General features: G+C 35.8%; 1 protein-coding gene across 1 annotated transcript in view; it reads right to left on the bottom strand.

Moving 5' to 3' along the window:
* LOC106869359 (pregnancy zone protein) overlaps positions 1 to 27,465 on the bottom strand; it is a 65,624-nt gene that overhangs the window by 9,897 nt on the left and 28,262 nt on the right. Inside the window, exons 17-31 of the mRNA XM_014915080.3 lie at positions 26,541 to 26,809; positions 25,121 to 25,214; positions 22,039 to 22,189; positions 19,464 to 19,692; positions 17,617 to 17,763; positions 16,784 to 16,879; positions 14,996 to 15,047; positions 11,924 to 12,019; positions 10,110 to 10,286; positions 8,712 to 9,031; positions 6,899 to 7,070; positions 5,494 to 5,717; positions 5,057 to 5,269; positions 3,609 to 3,727; positions 3,064 to 3,148 (exon numbers count right to left, since the gene is read on the bottom strand). Of these exons, the coding sequence (XP_014770566.2) occupies positions 3,064 to 3,148; positions 3,609 to 3,727; positions 5,057 to 5,269; positions 5,494 to 5,717; positions 6,899 to 7,070; positions 8,712 to 9,031; positions 10,110 to 10,286; positions 11,924 to 12,019; positions 14,996 to 15,047; positions 16,784 to 16,879; positions 17,617 to 17,763; positions 19,464 to 19,692; positions 22,039 to 22,189; positions 25,121 to 25,214; positions 26,541 to 26,809 (2,444 nt within the window). The remainder of the gene's footprint in view (positions 1 to 3,063; positions 3,149 to 3,608; positions 3,728 to 5,056; positions 5,270 to 5,493; positions 5,718 to 6,898; positions 7,071 to 8,711; positions 9,032 to 10,109; positions 10,287 to 11,923; positions 12,020 to 14,995; positions 15,048 to 16,783; positions 16,880 to 17,616; positions 17,764 to 19,463; positions 19,693 to 22,038; positions 22,190 to 25,120; positions 25,215 to 26,540; positions 26,810 to 27,465) is intronic.

Genomic DNA, 27,465 nt, shown 5'->3' on the forward strand with positions numbered 1-27,465 from the left:
AATAATAATAATAATAATAATGATGATGATGATGATGATGATGATGATAATGGTTTAAATTTTTTCACAAGGGCAGCAATTTTGGGGGAGGGGATGAGTCGATTACATCGACCCAGTGTTTAACTGGTACTTATTTTATTGACCCCCGAAAGGATGAAAGACAAAGTTGACCTCAGCAGAATTTGAACTCGGAACATTGCGACAGATGAAATATCACTAAGTATTTCACCCAGCGCACTAACAATTCTGCCAGCTGCAACCTTAAAAATAATAATAATAATAATAATAATAATAATAATATGCCTTCTAATTGATGTTTCAATACCAGCAGATGACAACGTTTCTCTAAAAGAAATGGAAAAACTTTCAAAATACAAAGACCTGGAAATAGAGATAACTCGAATGTGGAATCTAAAAACAGAAACAATTCCTATCATAGTAGGTGCCTTAGGTATAATAAAAAAATATTCAGACAAATACATAACAAAAACACCAGGACTTACAAATATATATAACATACAGAAAATTGCACTACTGGGTAGCGCACACATTCTACGCAAAACACTTTCAATACAGTAAACATAAGAGCACCACAGCAAACCACAGCACATACCCAAGGCGCACAGAGCTGCGCTCGGTAGTGAAGTGAAAGCACGCTATAAAAATAAAACTACTGAATAATAATAATAATAATAATAATAATGGTTTCAGATTTTGGCACACGATCACAATAATAACAAATAGCAGGACCTATGGAAATACCATGGTGTAAGTTAGTAGATTTGAAAACATTATGTTGATATATTAAACACAAGCAAAGAATTTCAAAAAATGCTTTTGAAATCCTGCCATTTAATCAACACTGTACTTTTAGATATAAACAAAATAAACTTAGAAGGTATGGCATATTTACCTCCTTTTAATGCTTGACACATATAATGTGTTTTATAGTTAATGGGAATAAAAGATGAATTAAAAAAATAAAACTTCTGAAGTATTTCAGATTGCAAGACAGTGTGTGAGAGAAAATTGTGATGTCACTGGAGAGAAATGTGTCTGCATGGATGATGGTGCACTTGCTTTTAATGAGTCTGCAAAGAAAGAGGCTTGGAAATGCCATTATGAAAGACTGCTGAATGTGGAGAATGAGTGGGAGGAGGAGAGTCCAGTATGCTTCGCTGGATCTGCAGTGTCAGTGTGTATGTTCAAACAGAGTGTAAGCATCTTGAGAGAAAAGTTAGGCATAAGAGGAATCAGACGTGGTTTGCAAGAGAGATGACTGTGCTGGTATGGTCATGTGATGTGTATGGACGAGGTAAAGAAGTGCTGATCTCTAACTGTGGAGGGAACCTGTAGTAGAGGTAGATCCAAGAAGACATTTTTGAGGTATTCATAAATACCCAAAATGGGGCATAATGGGAAAATACTCAGAAAATAACATAACTCTGAAAGGGAAGAAACTCTAACCTTTCAATTTGAGACATTATGATCAATGTCTTCTACATTTTGAAAACAAACATCACAACCTGGGAAAATGTGTTAGTGATGTTAATTTGCCAATGAAAAGATACAAGTTGTTTTTACAGTAAATGTTTCTATTTTTGCTTTTGTTAAACACAATATTTTAACTGTTTAGAAATATTTTTAAGTGAATGTAATTTCAAAAATATAAGGGTAAATATTTCATAAAGGAACAGTTCAGGCCTTAATGTGAAATAATTTTTTCCACAGGTTTTTTGAGTGCATTCAACATATCTGACCTCCAAACCTGCCGCAAGCCACATTTTTCTGGAAAAGAAAGGGGCGGAGGGGTGGTAGGGACCTAAGCCATGTAAGAGTGTTTGGCATTAGGAAGGGCGTCCCATCATAGAAACCATGCCAACTCAGACTGGAACCTTGTGCAGCTCTCCAGCTTTCCAGCTCTGGTCAAACTGTCCAAACTATGCCAACATTGAAAACAGGTATTAAAGGATGATGATGATGATGACGATACCTATATGTATACATATACATGCACACATGTATGTATTGTCATCCCCACCTTCATTCTTAATCTGTTTTTCCATGCTGACATGAGTTGGACAAGAATTTTTGGGCCAATGTTTTTATGGTTGGATGCTCTTCCAAGGAATTAACTTCTCCCCACAAATGTTTCACTTAATTTGTTTCAAATTTGTTTCACTTAATTTTGTCAGTACAAACAAGTGTTATATATATATATATATTTTACATTTGACCAAAAGATAATCATCTTTATCATCATCATCATCATCATCATCATCATCATCATCATCATCATCATCATCATCATCATCACTTTAGTGTCTATTTTCCAAACTGGCATGGGTTAGCTGGTTTGACAGAAGCTGACCAGCTGGAGAGTTACACTTGGCTCCAATTGTCTGTTTTGCCATTGTTTCTATGGCTTGATGCTCTTCCTAACACCAACCACTCTACAGAGTGTACTGGGTGCTTTTTATATGAAGCTAACACCAGTGCTTTATATGTGAAATCAGCATGGGTGCCCTATATATGGCACCAGCACAGATGCTTTATACATTGCAGTGGCACAAGGGCTCTTGATATGGCACCAGCACAGATGCTTTATACATTGCAGTGGCACAAGGGCTCTTGATATGGCACCAGCACAGGTGTTTTTTACATGGCACTGACACAATGTAGAAAGTTATTACAGCTTCATCATTCAGATAAGATTTATTTTTATTTCCATTTTTGAAAACAAATATCATTAGGCATTCTACAAATTAGAATACTTAGAGAAATCAGTAATTGTTATAAGATTAGGTGTGGTAAAAAAACCTATGAATAATAGAAAAATGTTAGCAGGGTCACACATGGCAAAAATATCAATTATAGATGGAGAAATTGTTGCTAATTTGTAGGTTTAAATTGCTTTTACATATGTTTTTTGGGCAGTAGTGATTTATGATTTACTAATGATCTATCTCAGTTATTCGATAACTTCAATAGGTTTTTTCTTAAGACATGAATGGAAAGATTTAATTCCAAAATTTAATGATTTATTATTCAGATATAACTTACTTCTTTCAAAGATGGTCGATATACCACCCAGCCTGTTGGGAGTTTGATCTCAGAAACCGCCATATTGGTGCTGTTAGACAAATCACTGCAAAAAAAAAAAATTGAAAAACAAACATTTTATTTATTTAACTGGTACTTTATTTCATTGACTAAAGCAGGGTGAAAGGCAAAATTAACCTCAACAGGAAATAGGCTTGTAAATAACAAGAGCAAGTTGCTTCACAATAAAATGTCTGTGTGATATAACTATCTAAAAGATTTAACTGTAGAAGTGGATGCACATTTGTCCTTGTTTATCACAGGTGATTCAATGATAAATGAATAATAGAACACATTGGAAAAAACAGGTTTCATTCTGAGACAGCAAATTGTCCTGAACATTGTAAATATTCAGTAATTTCAGAGGAGAGATTGGGTCAGTTACATTAACCTCAGTGTTCAACTGGTACTCATTTTATTAACCCTGATGATAATAATAATAATTATTATTATTATAACAATGAACACATTCTAATATAAAAAATATCTTTTATAAGCAGACTCACCCAACACTAATACGTAGTATAGCTCGGTCACATTTTCCTTCAGTGTAGACAGGGAACACTTTTAGTCTTAATGGTGATGTATTGGCAATAATTTCAAACACATTGTACTTGACATTCATCTAAAAATTAAAGGAATTGACAAACAAAATGCGTTATATGATAATAATGGTAATGAAAATGAAACACTGTAATGATGGTGATGATGATGATGATGATGATGATGATGATGATGATGATGATGATGATGATGATGATGATGGTAATTATTTTAAAATTAGTCACAGGCTGGAAATTGGAGATGACAGGTGAAACAGTTTAGTGAATCAAGACCAGTACTTGACTGGTACTTTATTTTATCAAACCCCCTCCGCCTCAGAAGGATAAAAGGTAAAGTTGATCTTGATGAGATTTGAACTCAGAATGTAAATGCTACAAACTCCACAAAGCATTTTGTCTGATACTCTAAAAACCTTGCCAATTGTGCTCATCAGTAGTAGTAATGATGACGACGATGACAACGATGACACTGACGAGGATTTGTTGTTAATGACGAAAGCAGTCTTAGTTCAAAATAACATTCAGTATATTTTACTCAATGTGGATATGCTATAGAAAGATAGAAAACTGCTGGCAGTAATAATTTCAAGAAGAGCATCTCGTATAGATTTACAGTGCTAAAAAGGTACATACATGCTTTCTTAGCACTTTCTTGAGATGAATGCTACACTTTTCTGGGTTTCTACATATTATCCACGTTAAGTAAAATATAAAGAATGCAATAATAATAATCGTTTCTTACATAAGCATCAGGCTAAAGATATGGAGGAGAACGGGAAGAAAAGGTTAAAATGACTTCAGTAGTTGACTTGTACTTTATTTTATTGACACCCCCCCACCCCCACCAACACCAGAAAAATGAAAGGTGGAGTCAACCTCTAACAATTCTGTCAATTCAATGCTCTCGTCATGATGGTGATGATGAAAATGGTGTGATACAAGAATAGCACTGTTTTGCTATAGACTGACTGACTACAGCTTTTATATAATGTGAACACACTTCCAGCCATTTTAGAAAGTCAAGCATATCAGTACATTAAAACGACATTATATTATTACAAGTTTAGCAAATAAGGGAGACAATTCAGTAGCTGTTTCCCATTACACTGGAGCATCAACTTTGCCAGTGATAAGAGAAACACAAACTAGATGCACCTTGTATGTCTTATTTAGATATGAAAATCCAGCTGATTTATATACATGACTCCCATTGAACACAGACACAGCTGTGGTTAAGAAGCCTGCTTTGCAACCCCATGGCTTCTGATTCAGTTCCACTATAGAGTACCTTTGGCAAGTGTCTTTTACTTTAGCCCTCAACTGACCAATGCCTAGTGACAGACAAAAACACCATCATATAAAATTTGCATAAATTGAATTTCATATTTTACCTGAACTAAGGCACATCCAGATCCTTTGGCCTTCAATTTTATTTCATTAGGCAAGATTTTGATCTCTTCTGTCTTTAATACCAAGCTGTTGATATCATCTATCAAGAACTCCTTCTCAAATTCATCTCCTTTTACTGCAATATGCATATTAAGTCCATCTCTGTAAGTGAATTTGGCATATTGTGCCAAAGCTTGTAATGCAAGTACTGTGTCCTGCAAAAGGAAGAAGACAGTTCATGTTAGTTAACAGTAGTAACAAGAATTGTAGATATAAAAATGTTCTGAAGTGAAGGATTAATCAAACAATTAGTTCATTGGTTTAATAGTTTGCAAACTGACAAATAAGAAGTGAAATAGAACCAATGCATGTGTTATTATTGATATAATGATCCTTCCTGGGTACAACAAAATAACGAAGAAATGAAATGTGACTTTACTTGTGTTGAGGTGAAACCTCCATATGGATTCCTTTGTTTTGTAAGCCACTGTATAACTGGTAAAGTCTGGGCCACTGCACTCATACCTTCATCTTGCAAAATACCCAGTAAAACATATGATGTGATCTCCACTTCAGCAGAGGAAGCTTGTCCATAGAAAAACCAAGGATCAGTTTCTTCGGGTTCAAGTTTTTTGTTGTCTCTGGTCCAATACATGTTTCCATCTATGAAATTATTTTAGTAGTAGAAGTATGATGAAATAAGAAAACAACAACAAAAAAATTGTTTAAATTAGGAAAAAATAATTGAATAAGGAAAAATTTCAAAAGATAAAAGAAGAAGATATGTATACTGTTTATATTAGTTGGACTGGAGTCCACATCTTGATTGTTACCGTCACTACTTTTTGGATGTTGTATGCTCCAGCCTTCTTCGGGTGTCTTGCATTAAATTCTGTTGTATCAGAATTTCAAACCTAACCCTTTATTTGATCCAAGGGGATACACTGTTCTCATTCTACTCCCTGTGTTTCATGACATTTTCTGCTTCAGTTGATTTTTGTGAATTACCTTAGTGTGTTGCCTGGGACTGAACTCAGAACCTTTAGGTGTCTGTACTGCATTAACCAACATCTTTATCTACTACACTATGCTCAATGCAACAATCAAGTTCAACACAAGACACCTGAAAAGGAGCTGGAGTGGACAACAGCCAATACATAATAAAAACAACAATCAAGATGAAGACACCAGCCCAAATAATATAAACACTATACATAATATAAATTCCTCATCTCACAAATATAGAATTGTATTAAAAGAAGATGAAATAAAAGCAGAGCTAGGAAAGGCTTCTTAGAATTACTAGCACTTTTTTTGATTGCTAAAGATACTTTTGGCAATGAAATTTGCTTTATTTCCTTCAGAACTTCTATTAAATACAGTTAGGGCACCATTAGAAAGTTACAAAAAAAAAAAAAAAAAAAAAAACAATTTTTTTCCTTTAATCCTTTATGAAAAATAATAAACAGACATTGCAAATGAGAGAGGTAACTATTTTCAACTAAGCAACTAATGTTAAAATGTGTGCATTTGTATAAGCTTGTATGCACTGATAGGGAAAATCTGACATTTTAGGACTAATACTCTACCTGAGAAAAATGAAAAGTTTGAACAGAAGGATTAGAAGAAATTTTGGATATCTTATTGACCCTATGTCTCTCCCCGTTATATTTGACTGAGATATTTATTTTATGAAACTCCAAATAATACAAGCAAAATTGATATCAACAGGATTTGGACTCAGATCATAAAATACTGGAATAAACACCACAAGGCATCTTGTTCAGTTCTCTAACAATTCTTTCAAATAATAATAATATAAGGTATCTTATATTGTTTCTTACCGTCACGAATAACTCGATTCATCAATTCTTCTCTTAAAGCGTTCTTCTTTTCCTCATTACTTCCAGACAGCACAAAAGCATAATGCATTAAAGCTAATGTGTATGTATCATTCACTTCAGCTTTTGATAAACATGCCATAGCATTGTTTATAAGATCCATTGAAGTAAAATTCTGTAAAACAAACACGAAGTCAGAAAAATATAAAAAGAATAAATTCACAAAAGCTGTAGAATTTTGAAGATTTTTTTGTATCATCATAGTTCTAACACCTACATTTTCATGTTTGTATAGGTCACATGAAATTAATTCAGGCATATTTTCTTTAGCTGATGCCCTTTCTGTTACCTGAATGATATAGGGGCTAAGTCAACCTGTAAATAAATACTATTAACTCTCCCAAAATCTAAGAAGTTTTATTTTCTTTCATTGCACACTTAATTATATGTCTATGAAGAAACTTGCTACCCTACTAAAAACAGAAGACTGTTTGGATTACCTTACCCCCACAGCTCCCTTAAATCACTCTGAAGGACCAGCTCCAAATGGAGATTAATTAATCTCTCCAAAATCAAATTGTGCATAGATAGTAAGTACATTCTTGATAACATTATCCTAAAGATTAGAAGTATGATGAAATGAGATAAAAATAGCTGCAATACCACTGTTATCTACTAGTTTGATGGTATCGAAAATAAAATAACCTGCAGCTTTACCTAATTTGGTATTGTGGAATCCTGTCTATCTTTATCAAAATTCCTTCTAATGAAAGCTTTGAATTTTTGGTAACAATTCACAATGATTAGCAATCAGAACAGTGATGAATGCCAGGAAAATGTTTTTTAATCATAACTATTGGCTTCAAATTCTCCATAGTGAATTATAGTGGTACTGTAGTAGCTGATCTTGTAGGCTTGTTCTATCCATCAAAGCAGCACTGGTATTGGCCATGTTTGGATGGTGCTTTTTACATGCCACCAGCACAGGAGCTAGTCGGGGTGAGGAGGCTGGCATCAACCAGATTTGGATGGTGCTTTTTATGTGCCACAGGCACGGGGAGCCAGTCAGGTGGCGCTGGTATCATCCACAACTATAATTTCCATTTGATTGTCGCTTGATTTGATTTTGATGTTGATGTTGATGTAGATGTTGATGTACTTGACTCAATAGGTCTCCTCAAACACGGCATGTCGCCCTATGATCCAAAGGTACTTTTTTGAGTCGGCTTTTGTAATTAGCATACAAAACTAAATTGGCATAACCAAATTTGAAAACAATTGGAACAAAATTGAAAAAAATACAAAATTTGTGACAAGCAACTGAAAAAATATTGTCATTTTTTTTAATGCCAAATAAACGCATGCACTATATAGTCATTCTTCACTCATTTATTCTAACTCATGTCCCTTGTCCTCAACAACACTTTCCATCTTTGTGTGTGCTCTTGCTCTGCCGATTCCATTCTGTTCTTCTATAACACATCATAGAAGAATAGAATGGAATATGCAGAGCAAGAGCACATATGAAGATGGAATGTGTCGCTGAGGAGGTCACAGATTTGTGACGAAGGATTTCCAGATGATGCACATGAATTAGAATAAGAACAGTAATAAATGAGTGAAGAACGAATATATAGTGTGTGTGTTTATTTGGCAAACAAAAATGACCATCCTGAAATACTACAATATCTGTTTCAACACATGACATCCTGAAATACTACAATATCTGTTTCAACATCAAGAATCTTGCTACACAAATTCATAAATGTAACTCAAAAGAGCCAATCAAATTATTATGAAACATTAAAATACATACACGGTTTGGAACATTAGTCGCGAGAATTGCAATTACAGAATATGCTGTCAATGGAATATCACCATTACTCTCTAGTCCACCTTTCAGATAACTACTCCAGACTTTACCGAATTCATGAAAGCAACCATTTTCCATTTGGTTGCTATGAAACCAGAACATAATATTTGAAATTATCAATTCATCTATGAATATAAAGTCTTTAGCCTGGGCAAAAGATTTCAAGACAAATGCAGTGAGCCAAGTGCTTCCCTGTTTGTCATTTTCACCAAATGCACTAAAAGTTCCATCTCCATGTTGATACTGTAATTCTCTTTGGTAACCTTTAAATGAAATGATTTCACAATTAAATATCTTTAAATTAAATATCTTTAAATTAAATATCTTTAAATATATGGAATGACAAATTTATATTGATATTGTAACTTAAAGTAATGACTAAGAATTGTAATTTTTTACATTGCCCAACACTTGAAAGGTGCTTTTTACCTGCCACTGGCTAAAGGAATCAAAGGGGAATCTTTTTTTGTCAGTATTTTTTAAATATTGTATAACATAGATACCAGCATCAGCCATGACTATGATTTCACTTGGCTTGATGGGTCTTCTCAAATGAATGAATGGATAGATGAATGTATGTATGTATGTATGTATGTGTGTGTATGTATGTATACTCTTACTCATTTACTTGTTTCAGTCTTTTTGACTTTAGTTGAGCAAATCGACCCCAGGACTTATTCTTTGGAAGCCTAGTACTTATTCTATCGGTGTGTTTTGCCGAACTGCTAAGTTACGGGGACATAAACACACGACCATCGGTTGTCAAGCGATGTTGGGGAGGGACAAATATAGACACACAAACACATACACACATACATATATATATATATATATATATATATATATATATATATATATATATACATACATATATACGACGGGCTTCTTTCAGTTTCCATCTACCAAATCCACTCACAAGGCTTTGGTCGGCCTGAGGCTATAGTAGAAGACACTTACCCAAGATGCCACGCAGTGGGACTGAACCCAGAACCATGTGGTTGGTAAGCAAGCTACTTACCACACAGCCACTCCTACGCCTCTGTGTATGTGTATGTGTGTATAATATATATATGTACATGTATGTGTGTGTACATATATATGCATTCCACATTATGTAACAGCCTTTATGTGTGAGTATATATTTTGTCTGTTTATTTATATGTGTATTCAAATATTTATATTCAATTAGACTATGAAATAAATTACTCTTTTTGTTTTCCTTCAATATACATTGAAATTTTAAATGAACTATATAAGGACTTAAAACAACTTTATAAACTAAATACAATATTGAAAAATAAAATCTTGTTTTAATTTTATATAAATTTTACACAAAATTACCTTTCTCCATGTATTTGGTGGCTAAAGAAATCAATGGGGATTCTTTTTTGTCAATATTTTTTAAATATTGCATAACATAGATATTTGGTACAAATCCAACCATATTTTGTTCTCCACATCCATAAGGCATTTTAACAAGGTTCTCCAGACCAGACAGAGTTGGCCCCATAAGATCTCCTACAAATATAATGGCAACAATCAATTCATCAGTTCAACTGGACTTAACTAATAACTTAATGAATTAATTGAAATTTAGTATATTTTATATAATATTAGTTTATAAAAAAATCTTGGAAATGATGACAATAGCACAACCCTTTTGATGAGGGGAACAAACGCAGATACAAACACACACACACAGAGTTTATATACATACATATATATATATATATATATATATATATATATATATATATATCAGAGTTGACTCCAAGTCATCAGCATTACTCAGGCTTATCACAGATTTCACAGAAGACACATGCCTGCTCAAAGAATTTCATATTTTCCCGCTTTATTTCTTGCTCCAATGGCTTATTTTTTACATCTAGCACTATATCTTTCTCCATTTCTAAGTTCTTTACACACAGACGCACAGAATAACGACAATCAAATAACGACAGCAGAGTGCACAACAAACATCAACGATCTGACTCTCACCTGTACTCTTGACAAGAGATACCAGTTAGTCTTTTACACCTACTAGGCTCATTTGTATTAGCCCAAATTGCTGGATAATTTTTCACTTCTTTAATAATATTGTGGAATAGAAACTTTTCGTAGATTGAAATTTAAATCCTAATCTCTATAGAAATTTATTGTTTCAAGAAAACATTGAATTTGAATTACTTTTAATTTCTACAATTATAGACAATAACTCGGGCTGTAACTTCTGAGCCCAATTCAGGCGTGTGTGAAAGATATCGAGAAAACATCAGCTACCAATGATATTTTTTGACATCACAGGGCACCTCTAAGACAACCACTAGATGCTGAATGGAAATAAATAAACTGCAACCAGGCTCAATAAAAGGAGCCCAAGTTATTGGCTGCAATTATATACTCGAAGTCAGTGTTGGCAGAAATTCAATCAGCTTTCAAATACACATTCACTTTACTAAATTTATACTCAGGCTAAGCCTGAACAGCCTGAGTGCCGGAGTCGCCACTGATAATATATATATATATATATATATATATATATATATATATATATATATATATATATATATATATATATATATATATATATATAATTCAATAATAAGATTAAAGTCTTTTATAAGAATTTATCAAGTAGCTAGCATGAAAAAATCTCATAAGGGAAAAATCCATCATTTATTCCTAAAATATATTTATTTATATAAGGGCATTCATGTATAATAATGCCTTTATATAAATATATATATGACAGGCTTCCTATCTGCCTATCAAATCCACTCACAAGGCTTTGGTTGGCCTGAGGCTATAGCAGAAGACAAGGTGCCATGCAGTGGGACTGAACCTAGAACCATGTGGTTAGGAAGGAAGCTTCTTACCACACAGCCAAGCCTTGCACCAATAGCTTTTTACCACACAGCCACTCCTGCACCTATAATGTAAATAATATAATTATTTAATGACTTTAACCTTTATCCCACTGCATTTTCTCCAGAATTGTCTCCTCTGCCGCTGCCCTGTTACTACAGGGAAGAAAGCTCATATGGTGACATAATGCTCCTACAGCGTGCTAAAGGTTAATCTCAGTTGAAATGAAGATAATATTTAATACCGACCCATATAATGTATTAAAAAATGTATTGAAAATAGCAATTTACCAATGACTGAAACAAAGGCTCTGGATGACTCTGGAACCAAATGAGTTTTGGGAAGATCCAGCCTAACAGTATCCACTTTAACAGAGTCTTCATCAGCTGCATAGAAAAAAAAAATGGTAAAAATAAAAAATTTAGATATTCAGTTCATTTTTCTTTTTCTCAATTTAAATTTCAAATATAGCACAATGATTTAAAGCAACTTTAAAATATGGGTTGTTTCAAATGCTGGCACAAGGCCTGCAGGTTCGTGGGAAGGGGTTAACTCAATTACATCAGTTCTTCTGTTCAACTGATGCTTATTTTGTTGACTCTGAAACAATGAAAGCAACGTTGGTTCCAGTGGCATTTGAGCTCAGAACATGAAGACAGAAGAAATACTGCTAAGCATTTATTTTGGTACTGTAATGATTCTGCTACCTTGCTGCCTGAGCAATTCTAAAACCTTAAGAAATAATACTTTTTTGAAATTTTATAAATTTTTTAAAATACAAAAAATTTTTTTTAGCAGAAAGACAAATTTATTTCTTACTAGCAGTATAGCCCGGCTTTGCCCGGGATTAAGTTGGGATTATTAAGCTAATCAAGTTCTTTATTTCAAACCAAACTAAGTAACATGACGTCAAATTTGGGCAGAATCAGTGTTGCAACTGGAGTGCATGGGTTGAGAGTTTGATCGGCAGAGGTGATCAGGTTACACATGCCATCCCTTTGAAAACACCACCGCCATCATCTAACCCCTCTTTGCTCATGGGTTAGGAACCCTTCCAGCAAGGAAAATAGAATGACCAAAAGGGCTCCCGATTCTCTGTGTCAAAAGCGGTTCTGTTCAGATATGAGAACACGGATGTTACGAAAGTAAAACATTAATGTTCGAAACTGCAGCAGGCCATAGATAATTCTTTATTCTGTATATTTCTCATTTTGTCCTGTTCTGGCGTTTTGCGAGAATTTTTCTGGAGAACATTATTTTTCTTTGTGGTTGGGTCGTTGATGACCTCTTTCTAGCATATTGGATGTCCACCTAGTGGTCATCCTTTATACACGTGTAATACAATTTTTTCTGAATTTTCAGATTTGTTATATGCTAGGCCACTTGGTTTTAAATTGAATTAATATTCAATTTATCATCCTATCTATATAAATATAAATACAAGAATAAGAGGAATGACCAGCAAATGTGGATTCCTGAATGCTAGAAATAGATGCCGAATCATCCAACCACGAAAAAGTATGTTCTCCGTAGAAAAATCAATAAATATATATATATATATATATATATATATATTTATATGAGCAACACACACATACACACACGCACGTATGTACACTAATTGCATACATATTTTTTGTACGCATACATCTTCGTATGTGTGTGTGTGTGTTGCCCGTATATCAACAAAACACACACACCTTGCCTTACATATATATACGGATAAATGATTTGAAATAAATATATTTTGGAAATGGCGATTTAAACGTGAAAATCAGACCACATGGGTTTGTTTACATCAATTCGGCAGAGATAAAGAGATCGCGTTCTCCCTCTCTATCCATCTCTCTCTCCCTTACACACATGCCAGTTATCTCTCTTTCTTTCTTTTTCTCTCTCCCTGTCTCACACACACAGCAACATTACACACACACATGCTGCTCTCTCACACTAACAAAAGAACTTCACATACACACCACACTTTCTGTCTGGCATACTCACTATAAAAAGATAGCGTCTATTTCTTTTTGGCAACATGTGTTTTGTGTGTAATATTGCTGTGTGTGTGTGTGAGAAAGAAAGAAAGAAAGAAAGAAAGAAAGAAAGAAAGAGAGATAACTGGCATGTGTATGTAAGGGAGGGAGAGATAGAGAGAGAGTTTATCGATTTTTACAGGTATACGCGGGTACCTCTGAGAGAGAAAGTTCACTAAAATGCACATAGGGTCATTCCGAATCTTCTCCTAAAATTGGAACAACATGCGTGCTAATTTGTGGACGTGCATAAACCACATTCACGTACACACACACACACACAAACATCCCCTGTTTTATAGTTATAGAGATAAACATTTATTCTAAATGATAAAATATACAAAAATTTAAACAATTAACCCTTTATGAATAATTGTCAGCTGTTTCTTATGCATCAAGTACCTGATTCTATCTGAATCCTTATTATTAGCAATAGAGGGAACCTGTGGAAGGGGTAAACCCAAGAAGACCCGAGATGAGGTGGTGAAGTATGACCTTTGAACATTGGCCCTCAACAAGGCGATGATAATTAAACCAAGACCTTTAGAAATATACTGTGCTTGAGAAGATCCGGCAAGCCAAGTGAGACTTTAAACATGACCTCTGCCAGTGTAGCATAACCAGCCCATTTAAGAGTATCCTTCAATTGTTGGGCAATAAACTGTGATTGCAAAGACCTGCTGAAGTAAGTGAAGTTATTGTCGTGACTGATGACCGTACCGCCTGATTGGCACCTGTGCCGGTGGTGTATAAAAGTACCATTCGAGTGTGGTCGATACCAGTGCTGCCTGACTGGCTCCTGTGTCATTGGCACATAAAAAGCACCATCCAAACATGGTCGATGCCAGTACCACCTGACTGGCCCGTGTGCTGGTGGCACGTAAAAAGCACCCACTACACTCTCGGAGTGTTTGGCGTTAGGAAGAGCACTCAGTTGTAGAAACTTGCTAGATCAGACTGGACCCTGGTGCAGCTTTCTAGCTTGCCAGTGCTCAGTCAAACCGTCCAACCCATGCCAGCAGACATTAAATGACAATGATGATGATGATGTATAATATATATATATATATATATATATATATATATATATATATATATATATATATATATATATATATACATAAATGCATACATGAAAGGTTTCCAGGAACAAGTACAGTTCAGCCACAGAGCTTCTGCACAGTTTCCATCTGCCCAATTTTACTCACAGTGTTTGGGTCAACACAGATTTAGAAGACCTTTGCACAATGTGCAATACAGTGGAATCAAACCCAGAGTGAAATAATTGCAAAGATGACAGGAAAACAAGAACAAAAATAGAAAACTTACCTTCTAAACAAAAGAAAGAATTATACGTATATTCTCTGAGAAGTCCTTCAGCCTAAAAAGAAAGTTTTTTTTTAATTTTTAAACCAGCAAAACCGTTAAATTTGAAAGTCTTAATATTTATATTTGGAGGGATAAAAACAAGTGAAATTATATTAGACAGAAATACTTCAAAGAAAATTGCTTAAAATGACTTTACTCTCTTGTTTAAAAATCAGACAAAATAATTCACAAAGGGATGCATAAATTACCTAGAGCAACCTCACTTAGTATCTACCCTTCATCCATTGATACCATTCTCTTTGACCATACTTTCATTGATCACCCAGCCCTACTGCGCCACCAAATTATTTCTCCTTCCCCATCACCATACGACACACTCTCGCCATACAACATGCCTACCTCTCTCTCTTCCCTATCCCCTCCTGCAACCTACCCAACATCATATCATCTCTCATTCTTCTCCTATCTACTGTATCATCATTACTCTTCTGCTGTTCCACATTATCAGACATCCCCAGCTCACCCACTCACTCCTGGCACTTCTGTCCACTCATTTCTACCAACATCATACTTTGATGGTCCTCATTTCAACTATCTATATCACTTTCCAGCCCCATCCAACCATGCCCAAATGGTAAAAGGCTTGATCCTGCTACATAGCATCTTGTATAAATAATGCCTTTTACAATCACGTCTTCTAAAATGTAAGTGGTCATACAGCTCCTCTACAGCCCTTTTCTCCTCTCTACTCCTTATTCTCCTAACATAAAGTTGCTCCATTCTTGGGGTTCCTTGTCTTGCAAGCTGCATGGGGACCCCACTAGTTCTGGCAGCACAAAACAAATTACCCAGTAAATGCTGTAAAGAAGTTGGGTCTAGAAATTCTATCCAGCCATAAAGCAGGCATTTGAGCACAATCCAGTCCCTGGGCCCATCGGATCCTATCAAATTGTTCGACTCATGCCAGTACAGAACATGAGCATTAAATGTCAATGTATGTGTATAAGTGCAGAATGGTCAAGAAGTGAACTTCCAAAAGGCAAGGGCCCATGTTCAATCTCACTGCATAGGATCTTAGCTAAAGGGCATTTTTCTATAACCTAGTATAGAAAACCATCTAGTGGATTGTGACTGTAATTCAAAAGCTACAGCCTTGTTACACACTGTTTCTATCAGAGAATGATGCCTAGGGTACATGTATCTGTGGATTACTCAGTCATTTACACATTAATTTTTTAATTCAGGAGAAGGTAATTCAGTGGATTGAACACCCAAATCCTTATCACTGAATAACACTTTATATACTTTATGTACAATTTTATAGACTTCATACACAGCACGTCTCCCTCTTTCTCCCTCGCTCTGCACCTTACCTTCTTTTTCTCTCCCCTTTTCTTTTGCTCTTCACCTTCCTTTCAACTAATCATGTGAAAGCATTACAGACGGGCTAAGTAACGGAGGAAAACAACTTAGTTAAAAACAAATTGCACATTTCACTTACCACCACTTTTACCTTCCCATTCCCATCCCTCTCTTCCCATCCTCCTGTCCCCATCGCTCTCCTCCCCTCCCCTCTTCAGCTAATCGTGTGAAAGTGTTACAGATGGGCTAAGTAACGAAGGAACAAGCAGAATTATTATGATTTCAGTTGATAAGGTACCTTTTTTTTGGCTCACTTCACTGATTATGTTAGCACACATTCAATTACATATACAAGCTTTTTTGGATAATTCTAAATGATATTATCAAGAAAATGATCTAATAGGTGACAAGTGGTGAGGCTCTTACAGTTATAAGAAGTTTCCTTGATAAATTATCTTCAGACCTCTGCTTGATTTGAAATCCTTTGGAATCACATGTACTTCTCTTATTCAGTGCTTTGGCCTAAGAAAAATTAAAAAAAGAAAGTCATAAAACTATGAAAAACTGAAAAATTGTATCAAGAATAAATAATAATTATAATAATATTAAATCAAATTCTAACTATAATATTTTGAGAAGAGTAGTTGTGGTCCGTTTTGGCAAAAATCAATTTGTATATTAAACATATCCTTTTACAAATAATTCTTTCTGCTATAGGCACACAGCCTGAAATCTGGGGGCGGGGACTTGTCAATTACATTGACACCAGTACTCAACTGGTATTTTATGGACCACTGAAAAGGAGAAAGACAAGGTCAATCTCAGCAGAATTTGAACTCAGAATGTTAAGACACAAAATGCCACTAAGCATGCTAACGAGTCTGGCATGCTAACGATTCTACCAGCTCACTGCCTTTATCTTTTTACTAATAATAAACTAATTTGATTTGTTTTCTTTTTCTGTAGCATTTATAATTTATAATTCCAAATTGATATTTTGTAAAAGATTCATCACCATCAGGTGTGTAGCTTAGAAGTTAGGGTATTTGGCTGACGATCGTAGGAGCATGAGTTTGATTCCTGACAGTGTGTTGCATCTGTAAGCAAGATACTTTATTTCACATTACTCCAGTTCATTCAGCTGGCAAAAATGAGTTGATACATAAAGCTTAAAATGGCCAGACAGCCATGCCCACTCCTATTGAATTACATAGATGCAATTCAATACATTCTAAATAAAGTATAAAGTACATACTCACTGTGACATTGATGTCAATTTCACCAATTTCTTGTGGAATGATAACATACTCAACAACTTCAGACTTTTCACTGCAGACACACAGGCTGGTTTTATTAGGATGTTTGTGAATAACAAAGTCTTTGGAGGTTACCAATTGCAGCTTCACCTGTAACATGTATATATATGAAATGAAGCTGGCCATTTACTTATCTGTGATGCACCCACCCATTCCAACCCTCACTACCTATACCAGAAATCTCTCCTTTTATATGGAAACTCCTACAAGGCTCTGCCTTGCTTCTGAACCAGAAGACTTGCATAGCTCCCCAAAACCACCACCACCACCATATTTATCCATGACATGTTTATACGCTGGTTCATATCTCTGTATTCTTCATTTTGGCTTTGTTTTTCTCCTTGCATAAACTTCTGCAATTTGGTACTGGCAAACCTTTCTTCACATTTAATAACATCAATAAGTTTCCAAATATTTGGATGACTAATATTCACTGTTTTTCAGCGTGCTGTGGTAGGCTTCAAAAGTATTTGTAGTATGAGCAATCCCTGACATACATCAATCCCAAACATTCCATATAAGTAATAGAAATGGAGGTTCAAGGCATCGCCTCCTCTGTCCTCTTCCTTTAGGTGGTCCTATATAATTATTTTCAAAATAGGATACAATTGACTGTGGAATATCATCATCATCTACAAGTTGTTCATATCCATCTACAACATCATCAACAAGCAGGGAGGCAAGGGCAACAAAACACTGCCTTTTTAGACTAAAAACTGTAATCTTCATAATATCTGCATTTTAGTCCTTCTTGCACAACATGCTTGTACATATTTTGTTCTAAATGAAACAAGCAGCACACCAAATTCAACCCAAGAAACGATTCCAGAAATCCATTATGGGCTGCTTTTTTGAAATCCATAATTATATTATCAGGTCCCTCATTCTGCAGTAATTCATTAATTTTGGCAAAATGTCTACTATATCAATTTGAATGTGAAGTATATATAACTGGAAGAATATACTAGAGCAGCACTTTAATGTTCCATCTGCCACCCAGTTTTTGTGCTGTTTTAACTGTCAAAGTGCTTCGTCACTTGTAAATATTAGTATTTGTTTTGAATCTTCCATCTTGCTGTCATACTGTAAAAACGTTTCATCATTGTCAAAGTAGGAGTATTCATTTGGAATGGAAAACCCAACATTTGTAAGAGGGGTTGCAGGATAGTTGGAATCAGCTTGCCTCCAACGTCTAATATTCCTATTAAGCTGTGCAAACAGAGGTGTTTGCGACAATGTACAGTCATTCAAATTCTGAACTTCACTAGCGATGAGTGAGGAGCATCACAATATGAAATAGACTTTACTTTAATATTTGAAACTATTATCCTTGCATTTACCTCTGCAGCAGCTGAAGTGTGATTATGGATCCCAGTCTTCTTAAGCTCTTTATAATTTTCATCTGCATAAAGTCTCGCCTTGCACACATGATTTTTGCACCTCCAGTATATCCTCAATCCATCTGCATTCTGTTTATTTTTTTGTGTATGCATAATTTTCTTGATCAACCACTTTGATTTTTCCTTTCTCTGAAGTTATGATCTTGCTAAAGGGTTAAACAAAACTACTTTATGGCATTTTTTCCATGCAATAAAGGTGCTGTTATATCAAGTAGGACTAAATAAGTACCAAACAATGTTTTGGGGGACAATGAATTTAATTAACCACCCCACTCCATACCAAAGATCGTGCTCCAGTATGGCAACAGTATAAAAACTAAAACCAGTAAAAAAAAAAAAAGAAAACAGTAAATAAATAAAAGAAAAGGTAATTATAGTGTGTATACTTACAGTTAAACATGAAGTCAGGTAGTTGAACACTGATATAATCAATGGTACTTTTTCCCCACGGACTGCAGAATATGGTAAAGTGTATGATACAAAAAATGGTTTGAAAACATTAAAACTGACTTGCTCTGAAACCCCAATGCCAGCTTCTTTATTGGTACAAATTGCATTTCCAATCCAAGTTGTAATAGTATCTGGAACTTTCTTATTTGTAGTAAACATTCCATCAGATCTGCAGTTGACAACCAAAAGCATGATTTGTCTTAGTTTTATCCATCAGAGTTAGGAAAGAATATCTTGGTACATTTAAAATAAAATAAAGTAATCAAGAAGAGAAATAACTGAATCATTATCTAGTTACTAGTATATGTAGGAGCAGACAGAGGTGTAAATTTAAGAAGTCTACTTTGAAATTGGATGGTTTTAAGTTCTGTCTCACTGTGAGCACCTTGGGCCATTATCTTCTGCTATAGCTCCAGCCTGACAAGTGCCTTGTATATAGATTTAGTGGACAGTGTGTGTGTGTGTGTGTGTGAAGGCAAGTGGTCAATTGGTTAAGACAGTAAGCTCAAGGTCATAAGAGCATGAGTTCAATTCTTGGACCTGGTAGTATATTATGTTATTGAGCAGGACCACTTTATTTCATTTTTCACTTGTCTTCTCAAATGAAACTGTGTACCATCTGAGTGCTGGTACAGCTCTTCTTCCTTCCAGCTGTCACACTATCATTGTTATACTGGCTCAAAGATCATGGTGGCAGAGACGGTTCTTATGTCTGCTCCTGACTACATAGGCACCTAGATCAATTAGCGAAAGCATAGTACATGCCATCAATGGACATATGCATTTTTATAAAGTTCATAATACACTTTATCACAACTCGGAATTTTTTCATATGTGTGTCTTTCTTTCATGAGTAGTGATGGTGACAATCAACTCTGAACAAGAAATATAACTTCTGTTGCATGTACTGAATACTCTTTTTTCCTGTCTCGACATTCATAAATTGTTAGCAAAAGATGGTATATTACCCTAGTGAGAAATTACAGTTCATTAATATAAATTCCACCTACCCTCAAACATTAAAAAAAAACTTAATAGCATCAATATATACATGTCCAGTTTATCTTATGGTAAAGAAACTTTTTAAATTAATCTGCACATGTCCAGTTTATCTCATGGTAAAGAACCATTTTTTAATCATACTGTTTATTGTTAAAATGGCATATTAAAAATCAATAGCTTCAAAGCTCATTTCAACACATCTTGATATATAAATCATTGATAAAAGATGGTGTGATACCCTAATGAGAAATTACAGTTTATTACTATAGATTCCACCCATCCCCAAGCATAACAAAAAAACTTAATAGCTTCAATACCTACATGTCCAGTTTATCTTATGGCAAAGAACCTTTATTAATCATACTGTTCATTATTGAAATGACATATTAAAAGTCAATGACTTCAAAGCTCGAATGCATTACATATATAGTAACATTAATATTCATAAATACAAAAATGGAAGAGGATTTTCAATATTGCACAATTCTCTCTGAAGTTTTATATTTTCATTCTAATATTATCAGTATATGTCATTAGATCCTTAATAAAACTAATGTTAAGGTGAGTTATACTTGCACTAAAAACCTCACTGCTTCAAAAGCATAAAGGGAAGAAACCTCTCCATTATGAACATGCAGAACTCTTCTACTCAGCATTATTGTAACAACTCCAATATGTGTATTTCTAAAGCATACATTTGGCAGTGAACTTTTAAAAGAAACTACAATAGAACTCATTGAAAATTCTTTTAAAAAAGATTTCTTACAGCATTTATTCACTCAGGAATGTGCTTTGCCACTTCACTCTCCAAATATATCTGGAGTCTAAAGGATAATGATAAGAAATAACAATTATATGATTTATAGGTCCATTAAAGGATACATATCTCTTTATATCACTGGCTTCAGAAAGTAATCTCTGTCTCTTGGAGTATGGCAGTCAATTGTAGCTTTCTGCTGTTTTGAAAAAGATATCTAAATTGACGACTTCTTGCAGACACTTCCATTGATATTTACTTAAGAATTTCCACCTACCAACTGGCTGGCAAATTTTATTTCCTACTCACTAAATTTGTCACACTCTGAAAAATGATCCCATATTTCAGAAACATTAATATACTCAGCATCAGTACCTCAAGAGTATTCCTTCCTCTACTCATTTTTGTTTGACTTCTCTTTTACAGAAAGGACTGACGAGGTGAAAATATAACATGCATTTGTGCATCCAAGAGAAAAGATGAAAATATTATATGTTTCTGCAGAGAGTAAGAGTTGAAAATGTTGAAAATTAAAAAAACATGGAAATTTAAAAAAAAATATATATACCTCATACATTGTAGAGCAAATCAATCTAACCTATATAGTCATGGCAAAAATATAAAAAAGAACAAAAAAAAAGAAAAAATGGTGAAACAATGATGCTATTGCAGCTGCTACCACCACTAGCAGCAATGTTAGGTATGATGGTAATGATGATGACAACAACAGCGATGATGACAGAAGAGGAGGATTACCCAACAACTTCAATATCCCATAGCCAGGTTTCTGGGAAGAAAGAACGGGTTTCTGTTGAGTCATGTGTTGGTTGCTTCACCTGAACTTTCGCAGGAACTGGTTTTCTATCTTTGGTGATTTCTGCAAGAGGGGCGGCGTAATACATTGGTCCTAAGAGAGAAAAGAAAAATAAGCAGCAATTAAATTCCCAATGGATTTCTTCACTTATGAAACAGTACAAACAAAACAATGCATTTCATATTTTTTAATACACAAACACGAAACTCAGCTTGCGAAGACTTATTGGGGCAAGCGAAAGCGAAATCGGGATGGCACCTGTGCCCAGCGTCGCCTTTCTGGCACTTGTTCCCGTGACATGTGTAAGGATTTTTGAGCGAGATTGTTGCCAGTGCCCATTGCCCAGTGCCCCTGGACTGGCTCTTGTGCGGGTGGCACATAAAATACACCATTTTGAGCATGGCCATTGCCAGTACTGCCTGACTGGCCTTCGTGCCGGTGGCATGTAAAGACACCCACTACATTCTCTGAGTGGTTGGCGTGAGGAAGGGCATCCAGCTGTAGAAACTCTGCCAGATCAGATTAGAGCCTGGTGTAGCCATCTGGTTCACCAGCCCTCAGTCAAATCATCCAACCCATGCTAGCATGGAAAGCGGACGTTCAACAACGAATGACGAAACAGGTGTAGCTGCATGGTAAATGGTTTGCTTCCTCACCACATGGTTCTGGGTTCAGTCCCACCACGTGACAGCTTGGGCAAGTGTCTTCTACTATAGCTACAGGTCACTATGCAGTAGAAGTGTGAAGACCAGCCCTTTTGGTGGTGAAAAGCACATGAGATGGTGCTACATAAAAGCCCTCAGCACATTCTGCAAAGTGGTTAGTGTTAGGAAGGACATCCAGCCATAGAAACCATGCCAAATCAGATTGGAGTCTGATGCAGGTCTCCAGCTTGTTAGTTCTGGTCAAACCGTCCAACCCATGCCAGCATGGACAATAATGATAATAATAATGATGATAATGATGATGATACATACAGACACACACACACATATACATACATCTCTGAGGCCCCCTTCGGTTATGACTGACCATGGGATTGCACCTAGAAAGTTACCCTCTTAGGCACAAGTCTGGGCATGGATGTTCAATGGAAGGCAAGCAGTCGCCCATGCATACCAGCCTCCCGTCTCCATGCCACCAGTGTTATCTACATAAAACAGTTCATTCATTCATATGTTTCATTTCTATTTCACCATGGGTTGGTCAAGAACTTAATCGAAGCAGCATTTCACAGTGAGATGCCCTTACCTGTTTCAGAAGTGAAAGATTTTTTTTTACTCCACTCATCATCATCATCATTTAACATCTGTTTTCCATGCTGGCATGGGTTGAACAGTTTGACAGGTGCTGATCAGCTGAAGGGCTGTTCAGGCCCCCTGTCGGTTTTGGCATGGTTTCTACGGCTGGATGCCCTTCCTAATGCCAACCACTTTACAGAGTGTATTGAGTGCTTTAACGCAACACCAGCACCAGTGCTCTCTACATGGCACCAGCACCTATGAGCCCGTGAGATTAGGGATGCTCAGTTGAAGAGAGTTAGCATTGCAGTGCAACCATTTGTAATGTCAACAAGGAATATAAACATCATATCAACAACATTGCACTCAGACAGAGACAAGCAAAGCCAAGAATTGTTAACATTTGCACGCATAGGCATGCACACACACACACACACACACACACACACACACACACACACACACACACACACACACACAATCGGCTTCCAAATTCTGCATTCTCCATTTCAAATTCTCAATTCCAAATAAAGCATTGGTTGGCCTAGTGCTAATATTAGAAGGTACTTGTACAAGGTGCAGTGTCATGGAACTGATTCAAAACCCCAATATTTTGAAGTGAACTTTCTATCCATTACAGCCATGTAAAAATATTCAGTAAGAAATTTTTGCAAACAGTAAGTGTAATCTATAAGTTTTATCTGGTGTAGTGGCAACTGATATTTTCTTGCTAGACACCATCGGAAATTATCAAGTGCACCAGTATTACTTTCACCAAAGATCTCAAGAGTGAGACACCACTGGTGTGTGTCATATGAGAGTAAGTCGCTGATAGATTTAGTTCTATGGTGGTTGTAGTGTTTCTCAGGGCATGAAAAAACATACACAAAATAGTTCTCTGATTGTGCTGAATAAAAAGACAAAGAAACAGGACACATTAAAGGGATTTTTATTTAGGCCTAGCAGTCCTTTTATTTAACACTTCTGCTACAATTGTAAACCAATCTATTCTACATTACAATTTTTTGTTGGCACTCTGTCACTTACGATGTTGAGGGTTCCAGTTGATCTGATCAACGGAACAGCCTGCTCGTGAAATTAACGTGCAAGTGGCTGAGCACTCCAGAGACACGTGTACCATTAACGTAATTCTCGGGAGATATTCAGTGTGACACAGTGTGACAAGGCTGACCCTTTGAATTACAGGCACAACAGAAACAGGAAGTAAGAGTGAGAGAAAGTTGTGGTGAAAGAGTACAGCAGGGTTCGCCACCACTCCCTGCCGGAGCCTCATGGAGCTTTAGGTGTTTTCGCTCAATAAACACTCATAACGCCCAGTCTGGGAATCGAAACCGTGATCCTATGACCGCGAGTCCGCTGCCCTAACCACTGGGCCATTGCACCTCCACTCTACATTACAATAGCCACTAAAGAAAGAAAAAAATCCAAAGTGCTGAAGGGGATAATTATTTTACAACTGTTTCTAGTTTTTTTTAAAGTTTTTGGAAATGAGAGCAAGAGATCAGAGGTTATGAAGGACAAGAAAGGTTACCCTTCATCGAGATAGGCTACACTGAAGCAGGTTTCCTTGGAGTAGATTAGATAACAATAATTAGATAGAGACTGAAGAGTATGGTAATGATAGGAACTATCATTTGAGTGAACCTTTTGACAATGATGGAAAGGATAGTTGAAGACTAGTTGAAATGTAAAATTGTCAAAGTAAGTTTAAATCTAAAATTTAGTTAGAAAAATGGAACTGAAAAGATCATGAAGTACATACCAGGCGCACCGATAACGCCTCTATTTCGAAAATAATTAAAATCACAAGGCTTGGTTTCTAAATTCAAATCAGTAAGTACTGCCAAACCTGTGGCCTAGATTTTAAAACAAAAAGAAAGAAGAGTAATTGATTATATAGTAAATATTTATTTTTATAGAAATAAGCTAGTTTAGAAAACCTCAACATGAAAATTAAATTAATGTTTTTGATACCAACCTGCTAAAAACTGATCCACTTTGTTGTCTTTCTTTTTTTTTTTTTTTTTTGGCTATAAACTTTCAGTTTTAGAGTGATCTAAAATAAAACCTTTCATTGAAATTTCATGTTAATTTACATACCAAACACAAAAATTATTTTACTGAATTCTTCACTATTTTCAAACTTAACTGATACAAAAGCAGTGCATTTCAACAGAAATATGGTAACAAAAGGGTTAAACTTTTACTTATATCTAACATCACATAATTCTTTATTTACACTGGGTCTTAAGTTGGATTAAATTTATCTGATAATCCTCTTAAAATGATTTACTACAACTTTTCACGTAAGAATCTCAAATGTGAAAAAGAAGAAATTAACCAAAATTAATTAGCTGTTTTATTGTTGTTGTTGGCACTCTGTCACTTACGACGTCGAGCGTTCCAGTTGATTTGATCAACGGAACAGCCTGCTCGTGAAATTAATGTGCAAGTGGCTGAGCACTCCACAGACACGTGTACCCTTAACGTAGTTCTCAGGAATATTCAGCATGACACAGTGTGACAAGGCTGACCCTTTGAATTACAGGTACAACAGAAACAGGAACGTACTCTGTACTACTTGAATGTAGGTACAATACTCAGTATTCACTGTTCAACTTATTTATTATGCACCCTTTTAAAGCCTAGCCAGGCTCATGGGCCCGGTTTCCTGGTTTCTATAGCGTATGTGTTCCCCCCAGCTGGATGGGACGCCAGTCCATCGCAGCATTACTCAAGAAACAGGAAGAAAGAGTGAGAGAAAGTTGGGGCGAAAGAGTACAACAGGGGTCGCCACCACCCCCTGCTGGAGCCTCGTGGAGCTTTTAGGTGTTTGTGCTTAATAAACACACACAACGCCCGGTCTGGGAATTGAAACCACGATCCTCCGACCACGAGTCCACTGCCATAACCGTTGGGCCATTGCGTCTCTCATTGTTCAGCTACTGACTGTTAAACCAACATATGTTGAACTAACACGATAAACCAACACAGTCGGGCCAACACCATTAACTACCTCCACTGACAGTTCACTCAGTTCTCATTTATTGTAAATGGATAGTCCACCTTCAGTCACATGTGGGTGTTCAAGATTCTCCCATAACAACACCCTACAAAGTGGTGTCCCAGAATGGCCATAATTTAATGAAGAAAACAAATAAAGGTTATAAGAAAAGGTTTACCTCAAACGCTTCTGCAGCATCAACATACGTATATGAAGGTAATATATAAGACCTCCTTTGCCGGCTTAAAACATCTTTTTTTCTAAGTTTTTCCTTTCTGTTTTTGCGTCTTGCTTTATTCTTAACCTGTTTGCTTTCTTTTTTCTTTTTTCTGCTTTGCTTAACTTGAGGTTTATCAGATTTATTTGTCTCTCTAGTCAAATCTTGATTATCAGCAATAACAGGTGGCCTTATCGGCTCTGAGGGTGGTGAAGGAGGTCCAAAGAAATCTGGAAAAATAAATGAATAAATAAATAAATAACTAATTGGCTGTGTGGTAAGAGCTGGCAGAAACGTTAGCACGCCAGGCGAAATACCTAGCAGTATTTCGTCTGCCGTTACGTTCTGAGTTCAAATTCCGCCGAGGTTGACTTTGCCTTTCATCCTTTCGAGGTCGATAAATTAAGTACCAGTTATGCACTGGGGTCGATGTAATCGACTTAATCCCTTTGTCTGTCTTTGTTTGTCCCCTCTATGTTTAGCCCCTTGTGGGCAATAAAGAAATAAGAAGTTTGCTTCCCAACCACATGGTCTTGGGTTTACTCCTACTCTTGAGCAAGTATCTTCTATTATAGCCTCAAACTGACCAAAACTTTGTAAGAGGATTTGGTAGATGGAGACTGAAAGAAGCCTGTTGTGTGTGTGAATATGTGTCTGTCTACCTGTCTTTGAGGCTGTGTTTCTCACTCCACCACTTGACAACCAGGGTTGGTGTGTTTATGTCTTTGTAACTTAGCGGTTCAGCAAAAAAGACCAACCAAATAAGTATCAAACTTGAAAAAGGAAAATAAGTACTGGGGGTCAATTAGACTAAAATTCCTCAACGCAGTGCCCCAGCATGGCCGCAGTCCAATGACTGAAACAAGTAAAAGACAAAAGGTAAAAG

The sequence above is a fragment of the Octopus bimaculoides genome, chromosome 6, assembly GCF_046866305.1.
Source record: "Octopus bimaculoides isolate indiv1 chromosome 6, ASM4686630v1, whole genome shotgun sequence".
Lineage (NCBI taxonomy): Eukaryota > Metazoa > Mollusca > Cephalopoda > Octopoda > Octopodidae > Octopus > Octopus bimaculoides.